This window comes from Halichoerus grypus, chromosome 10 (genome assembly GCF_964656455.1).
Source record: "Halichoerus grypus chromosome 10, mHalGry1.hap1.1, whole genome shotgun sequence".
NCBI classification, from domain to species: Eukaryota; Metazoa; Chordata; class Mammalia; order Carnivora; family Phocidae; genus Halichoerus; species Halichoerus grypus.
The window spans coordinates 48,733,252-48,741,200 of NC_135721.1; the positions used below are offsets into that span (position 1 = coordinate 48,733,252).

The 7,949-nt window shown below is 53.3% G+C and overlaps 1 protein-coding gene across 2 annotated transcripts; it reads left to right on the top strand.

Annotated features, from left to right (window-relative positions):
• Nucleotides 1–4,770: 4,770 nt before the first annotated feature.
• Nucleotides 4,771–7,546, top strand: EGR4 (early growth response 4). 2 transcript variants are annotated; one of them, XM_036077913.2, is made up of 2 exons: nt 4,771–5,300; nt 5,701–7,546. In XM_036077913.2, exons 1-2 carry the CDS (start codon nt 4,856–4,858, stop codon nt 7,017–7,019), a joined length of 1,764 nt encoding a protein of 587 aa, XP_035933806.2. In that variant the 5' UTR covers nt 4,771–4,855; the 3' UTR covers nt 7,020–7,546. The 2 variants fall into 2 exon arrangements, with proteins under 2 accessions (XP_035933806.2, XP_035933807.1); XM_036077914.2 differs by having other exon boundaries at nt 5,110–5,300; nt 5,704–7,546.
• Nucleotides 7,547–7,949: the final 403 nt, after the last annotated feature.

Here is a 7,949-nt window from a genome sequence, read left to right on the forward strand (position 1 = left end):
TAGACTAATCTGTATCATGATGGGGAAAAGAAAAACCATTCAAGGGATAATGTTAATTACAAGAGTATGTGTAGTGTGACAACATTGGTATGAACGATGATGATGACCGTAGTGCTATGGTTGAATAGATGAATGTTGAATGAAGAAAAATCTATAGGAATCAACTTGAAACTCTTTAAACGTATATATCTGGGTATAGAATTGGGAGAGATACTTTCATTTTAACATGTTTATCTTTTTCCAATGAGTCTATGTTATTTTGTGGGCATTAAAAAAATAATAAAGACAGAAACCATAAACCAATGACTGGCCAAGGGCAGGGAAGAGGGAGGGGACAGAGAAGGACCCTGACAGCGGGTCCCTTGCCTCAGGGACAGATGACCAGACTCCTTCTGTCCTCGTGGTCAGTGTAGCCTAAGGGGCGTTGCAGGGGCCTTGGGGAGGGGACATGTGTTCTGCAGAGGTGGTAGTTGGAGGCAAAGTTCATCTCCGCTGCAGCCTCATTGGCCTTGTTCCTTGTTAGTCTGATGGCTGGGTCCTGCTCTGTCCCTGCTTTTAAATAAATCTTTTAGGAAGAGAAAAAGGGAGCCAGTGGAGAGGGAGGGTGAGGAGAGAAGAAAAGGGAGGAAGGAGGGAGAGAGGAGAGGCAGAGAGGAAAGGGAAGGGTGAGAGATGCTGTGTCCCCGCATCTCCATGGCCCCAGGAAGTGGGACGTGGAGCTGCTCCTCAGCTCTGTCAGGAGTCGCCATGGAGACTGAGTGCTGGCCTCTTCATGATTAATACTCTGAGGCAGCTGTCTTCTTGGAGTCTTTTTAAATATATACACTATTATTTGAACACAATGATATTTAGAGCAGAAAGATCAAGGTGGGGGGTGGAGGAGGGGGCAGTAGCATCACCAGAATGATGACAGGGCCTGGGCCCTTCCCAGAAGAGAGAAAAGGGAGGCTTACTCCTCCCATCCCCCTCTCCTCCCTCCTCCCGCCCTGGATCCAGAGCTTCCAGTCTTCCCCACTGCAGCATCAGCATCAGTGTCCCGAGGGCCTGCGCAGCGCCTGGCACAGGGCTGTGCTCAATGAACATTTGATGAATGAATTTTTTCATTCATTAATTCATTCAGTGATTGTTCCATGCTTGTCCAGAAGGTAAACTCTCCTTCCCCAGCCTTTTCCCATGGAAATCGGAAATTTCCTCTCACCTTCCCCAAGGCCACAGGCGTGCGTGGACACACACACACACACACACACACTCCCACGACCACCACCAACTTCCACAATAATTCCCAAGGACCTTGCACGTGCTCCTTCTCAGCACATGTCTGATGTGACCCACAGTGTTTCTGTCCACGGCGGTCACTCCAGGGAACGCTTGCAGGGAAGGACACCAGCCAGATCAAACTTATACTTTCTACCCTCCTTGAAAAGCTGGAGGGAGATCCTCCATCTAGGCCATCCCAGAGTGAATCCTTTTGTAAAATGAATAATATTTTCCTAAGTTATCTTGTGGAGTAGACTAGACTGGGCTTGCCTCTCAGTCTTACCACTGAATAGAAGTGTGGCCCTTAGGGACACCTGGGTGGCTCAGTCATTAAGCGTCTGCCTTTGGCTCAGGTCATGATCCCAGGGTCCTGGGATCAAGCCCCGCATCGGGCTCCCTGCTCAGCCAGGGAGCCTGCTTCTCGCTCTCTCTCTGCCTGCCACTCCCCCTGCTTGTGCTCTCTCTCTGTCAAATAAATAAATAAAATCTTACAAAGAAAAAAAAAGAATAAACCAAATCTTTAAAAAAAAAATGTGGTCTTGAGCAAGTTATTTAACCTTATCTAGTCTGTTTTTTTCATCTGTGAGATAGGTCTCCAATTCTTTATTCCATAGAGCTTCGGGATGATTAAATGGTAAGTTTGTAAAGTGCTCAAAGTGTGTGATTTTCCTTTTTTCCCTTCCGGTTTGTGTTTTTATATTTAAAGCATGAATTAAAATAGAACTCACAGGTCTAAGCTCCTCTTTCTTCCATCCCCTCCCAAAGACCTTTATTCTATCTGGGCTCAGAATCTCTTTTAGAGCTGTTAAAATTTAGGGGTAAGAGGGACTGAGCTGGGAAGGGCTACAAAATGCCCTTTCTCTTTATATTCCCTCCCCCTCCTCAAGGAACCAAATGCAGATGCAATTACCCTCCAGAGGTAACCATCCCACATGGGAGAGAGTGTGTATGTGTGTCCAGTGAAGGTGAGTGGCTCAGAGATGGGGGTGTGGGTCAGCCCACACCCAGAGCAAAGCTGTGTTCCCCATTTCCTCTCCTACTCAGTCTTCCCTCTGCAGCTCTGCCCCCAGGCCTGGCCTGTAACAAGAAGTTGGGGTGACTTGGACCCTCGTCTTAACACAGACCTAGCCCAGTAGCCCTTGGCAGAGAGCAACAAAGGCCTGGGTACTTGCCAAAGGAGTAGGGGAATTATCTATGACTAAGAAGGAGGAGGAATGCTGTGGCAGAGGGAAGAACAGCAGAAGGGATGGGGAACCTGGGGCTGGCCAATCTGGCCCGACGGGGCAACATGGGGAGCCCTGGACACCAGCCTAGCCAAACCCCTCCACTCCTCCTCCCTCCCAGGCAGCAAGATGCCAGAATGGATTTGAGACATGTGTGCCCTGTGTGTCTGGTGTGGGCTCACCTGGCCTTGGCAATGCATTTGGATTACAATCAATCCCCAGTTCTGAATTAGAGTATAATGGAAATAGTGCTCTGTGTGCTTCATCCTTACAGACATGTGCTGGGTTTCCTCATTTCCTACATGTAAACATATGTGTAGAGAACACAGAATTATTATATCTGTGGCATTTGTTAGAACATGCTGCACATGCATGACTCTTGAAAAGCTTTGTATGATTTCCAGACGTGGGGAGAAGATGAACGAAAGCGTATCAGCACAGGTTTTGCAGGTGATTATGTGATGACATATTCTGTGAACACACTTACAGGGTCATTGTAGGGTGGGGTTGGGACAGCTAGGGATGAAGGTGGGTCTTAGGGTCCTGGTAGACTCAAAACCAAAATCTACCTTCTGGCCTTTAGTAAGCACTTAAGGAATGAATACTGTGTGAATGAACACTGAGAAAATGAATGAATGAATTTTTGGATAATGGACACAGGGTAAAAGAACTGAGAATTTGGTGGGGTTGGGACATTCTTGGCACTCTCTCTAAAAGGAGAGTACCAGTGGGCAAGGGAGGCTGGGAGATACACTGCAAATCATGCTGTAGCCCATCACCCCTGAATGGCTTTGTTTCCATTCCTAGGAAAGCAGAGAAAGAAAAGGGAACCCCAGCTCTGCCCTCCCCACTTTCCAGCTCCCAAGAATTGATGCTCATTGTAAAGAAAAACGTGCTATCCCATGTATTTATTTAATCCCCTAATTTTGTTCCAGAAAGGAGGCAAATGAGCTATAACACAAAATTAAACGGAAGATTTTTAAAGAGAATGAGAAAATAAGACAGAGTGAAAACCACAGCGGAAGAGAGATGAGATCAGGAGAGCAGGCAGTCTTCTTTGCTGGAACCGACTGACCTGCTGCAGCCAAGATTCACAGCCTCCTTAAGAAGACGGATTTTTTTTCCCCATAAGAAGCCCAATTATTGCAGGTGCTGATTCCAGGGAAATATATCCTGTGGATTCTCTGTGTGTTGCTGGGAACAACATCCTTAGAGTAAAAGCCATTTATATAAAGGCAGAAAGAAAGTCTACAGAAGCATCTCATACCCTGTAGGCGAGGGAGGAAGGAGCAGGAATTGGCCCCTACTTCTATGGAGGACAATTTGCCAGTTGCCTCTCAAAATTTTACATACCCTTGACCGAGAATTACACTCATTGGAATTTATCCCACAGATATATTCACATTGTAGAATTAAGAACGCTGACTACAACAACATTGGTAAAAACCAGAGGTTGGAAACTTTCTACACGCTCATGGATAGGGGACAAACTGACCTTCCTCACAGTGGAGTACTATGTAGCCTTATAAAAGAATGGCCCAGCTCTTTATGTTCAGACATGGAGCAATCTCTCAACTATTATAAATGGGAAAAAATTATATTGCAAGACAGAGTGTACGCTTGCATATGCATTATTTTTCTGAAAGAATACACAAGAAACTTAGATGTTGCTACCTCAAGACGTAGATGGGTAGGAAAAAGAAACTTACTTTTCGGTTTAGAATATACCCTTCTGTACTGACTTTTTCTCTCATCACTAGCCAGCGTTATGGTCCTTTTTTATTGAATTAAGTTATTTTTCCTAGAACAAACCAGAGGAAAAAAACTATCAAGAAAATGAAAAAAAAAACAAAAAAACACACAAGTGGGAGCAAATAGTGAATAATGGCAAGAATCTCTGTAGTTTACTGTGTGCTCATGCATAGAATTTAATATGCGCTAACCCAATTACTCTTTACAGTAAACTTATGAAGTTAGAGATACATGGCTCCATTTCACAGGTGAGGATATTGACCAGGGAGATTAAGTGACACAGGTAGTAAGTGGCCCAGAGCAGATTCAAATCCCTAACTGTGGACTCCCAATGCCCACGGGGCTTTTCCTCGCCGACCGCGGGCCTCTGCCTGCAGGCGGGAAGGGCGCTAACCCAACGCCCGGCCCCACGCAGCGCAGCACCCCAGCCAGGCGCACCGGCGGCCCCGGCGCGCACGGGGTTCCACGCTCAGGGAGCGCGCGCGCACGCAGCGGCGCGGGCCCGGCGGCGGCGGCGGCGGCGACGTCACAGCCCGAGCTTTCCTTTTCGGGAGTCCCCGGCACACATCCTGTGTCCATGTTTGGGCATTTACGTCACGGCGGCAGGGCCGGGGCCTCCCGAAATGGCAGTGGCCCGGGGAGTCGGAAGCCCGGAGCCAGCGCGGCCGCTGCTATATAAGTGGGGGGGCCGCGGAGCGGGGGAGCCCGGCTGCGCTTTGGAGAAGCGAGGAGCCGCCGCCCGAGGCCGGTCCCGGCGAGCAAGGGCGCCTCGGCCCCCGGACCCATTTCCCAGAGGTGAGCGCCTGGAGCCAGGAGCCCGGGTGCTTGGGTCTGTGAGGCGCAGGGCACCCCAACTGCTGGCCTCCCCGTCACCCGCTCGCAGCCAAGCCCAGCGGGCGAGGCCCCCGGCGCCCCGCAGCCGCCGCCGCGCCATGCTCCACCTTAGCGAGTTTTCCGGCCCCGACGCGCTCCTGGTCAAGTCCACCGAGGGCTGTTGCGCGGAACCCAGCACCGAATTGTCCCGGCTGCCCGGCAGGGACGCGCCGGCTACTGCCGGCTACCCTGGAGGTAAGGAGAGCGGCCGAGGGTGCTCAGACGGCGGCGCAGCGCGGGGGCGCATGGTGCCTGAGAACAGGCGGGGACTGGGACTATAGAGCTGTGGGGGTAGGGGTGGTAGGAGGCTCTGGGGTCCTGGGGTGCGCACCCCCAGCCCCAGCCCCACTGTGCCGCCAGCGCCTCCGCAGGAACCTGTGGGTTTATCAGGGCGTCCTTTTGCCTGTGCACGTGTGTTTTGCGTGTGCATGTTTGTGTGTGTGTCTTGGGGCGTATGCGGGCTCCGGCTGGATCAGAATGTGCAAAAGGCACCTTTTATGTGTCAGTGCGCCCCAAGGGTTTCGTGGGTAGGGGCTTGCAGACTCCGAGGCGCGCCCTTTGATGTGCCCGGAGCTGATTCCTGCTCCCTCCTCAGCAGGCGACTTCTTGAGCTGGGCTTTGAGCAGCTGCGGCGCCGGGGGGGACTTAGCCGATTCCTGCTTCCTGGAGGGGCCTGCACCCACGCCCCCTCCTGGCCTCAGCTACAGCGGTAGCTTCTTCATCCAAGCAGTACCCGAACACCCGCACGACCCGGAGGCACTCTTCAACCTCATGTCGGGCATCCTGGGTCTGGCACCTTTCCCCGGCCCTGAGGCGGCAGCATCCCGGTCTCCGCTGGACGCCTCTTTTCCCGCAGGCCCCGACGCCTTGCTGCCGGGTCCACCGGACCTTTACTCCCCGGATCTGGGCGCTGCCGCCTTCCCAGACGCGTTCTGGGAGGTCTCACCCTCGGCAGGCGCCCCCTCACAGTGCCTGTATGAGCCTCAGCTCTCCCCGCCCGACGTCAAGCCAGGCCTCCGGGCGCCTCCGGCCTCTCCCGCGCTGGACACTGCCTCGGCCTTCAAAGGCCCCTACGCTTCCTGGGAGCTGCTCTCAGCTGGAGCCCCAGGGAGCTGTGGGTCACAGGGAGGTTACCAGGCCGCCGCCGACGCCCGTTTCCCCTCGATGGGGGCCAAGATTGAAGACCTGCTGTCCATCAGCTGCCCAGCGGAGCTGCCGGCCGGTCCCGCCAACAGACTCTACCCCACGGGGTCTTACGACGCTTTCCCGTTGGCCGCAGGTGACTTAGGGGAGGTGGCCGAGGGCCTCCCGGGTCTCCTGACCCCTCCTAGTGGGGATGGGGGGAGTAGCGGCGACGGCGGAGAGTTTCTGGCCGGTACTCAGGCTCAGGTTTCTCCCCTGGGTCTCCGCAGCACCGCGGCGGACTTCCCGAAACCTCTGGTGGCAGACATCCCTGGGAGCAGTGGCGTGCCTGAGCCTCCCGGGCCACCGCCGCCGGCCCCATTCCCCCCCACCAAGGCGCGGCGCAAGGGGCGCCGGGGCGGCAAGTGCAGCGCGCGTTGCTTCTGCCCGCGGCCGCATGCCAAGGCCTTTGCTTGCCCAGTGGAGAGCTGTGTGCGCAGCTTTGCGCGCTCCGACGAGCTCAACCGCCACCTGCGCATCCACACCGGCCACAAGCCCTTCCAGTGCCGCATCTGCCTCCGCAACTTCAGCCGAAGCGACCACCTTACCACACACGTGCGCACTCACACGGGTGAGAAACCCTTTGCCTGCGACGTGTGCGGCCGCCGCTTCGCGCGCAGTGATGAGAAGAAAAGGCACAGCAAGGTGCACCTCAAGCAGAAGGCGCGCGCCGAGGAGCGGCTCAAGGGCCTTGGCTTTTACTCTTTGGGCCTCTCTTTCGCCGCCCTGTGAGAGGGAGATGCGTTTGTAGATTGAGGCGCCGCCGCCCGGCACGAAAGAGGCGACCTGGCCCGCCCCCCCCACCCCCCTTCCCGGCACGTCCCGGGGCCGGCCTCTGGTCCCGCTTCCAGTTCCCTTGAAGTGCCCGCCGTTCACGCCTCGTTCAGCACCAGCTCCGTGGACAGCTCCTGCGGTCCCCGGAGCTGACTCCCGCGTCAGCCGCGCTTTGAGGGAAGTCCTCTCAGGCCACCCACTGAGTAGGCCCTTCCTTGGGACTCAAGATAGTCTTTTGTAACTGGCTTGGCGCACGCCCCACGCCCCTCATTAGACCCTCCCCCAGAGGCAGGCTGGGGCAGCGCCGAGCCGGTCTCGCGCGGGATTTTGTACAGCAATGTCGTTTCCAGCAGCCATTGGATGTATCGTTTTGCTTTGGGGTTATTTCCTTTTGTTGTTGTTAATTTTTGTAAAGCAGACGCTACTCTCGAGCAGTTGACAAAACTGTTTATTTTTGCAATTAAAATTATTGTGCTAAAAGCTTACTGAATCTGCCATCTAAGCTTCTGACCCATTCCCCCCAACCACTCCCCCAGGGGAATTTGTGCCAGAAGAAATCACTACGCAGCTACTGTCAGGCACTGTGGCACATAGTAGACATTCAATAAATATGTACTGAATTAACAAATGCATTTAATCACAACTGACCTAAAAGCTCAAAGTGTTTCTGAAACTAAGTGTTAAACATTGGGCATATATTATCCTTAATCCTCACAATCCTAAATAGCAGTGTATATTCCATTTCCAAAGATGAGGAAGCAAAATAGGTAACTTGTTGGATAACCTGGCTAGGAACAGACAAGGTCAAACTCAGATATGTCTGGCTCCAAAGCCAGTACTCTTTTACCAACCCCAGAATGTTGGCACCTCAGCTTAATAGCACTGTTT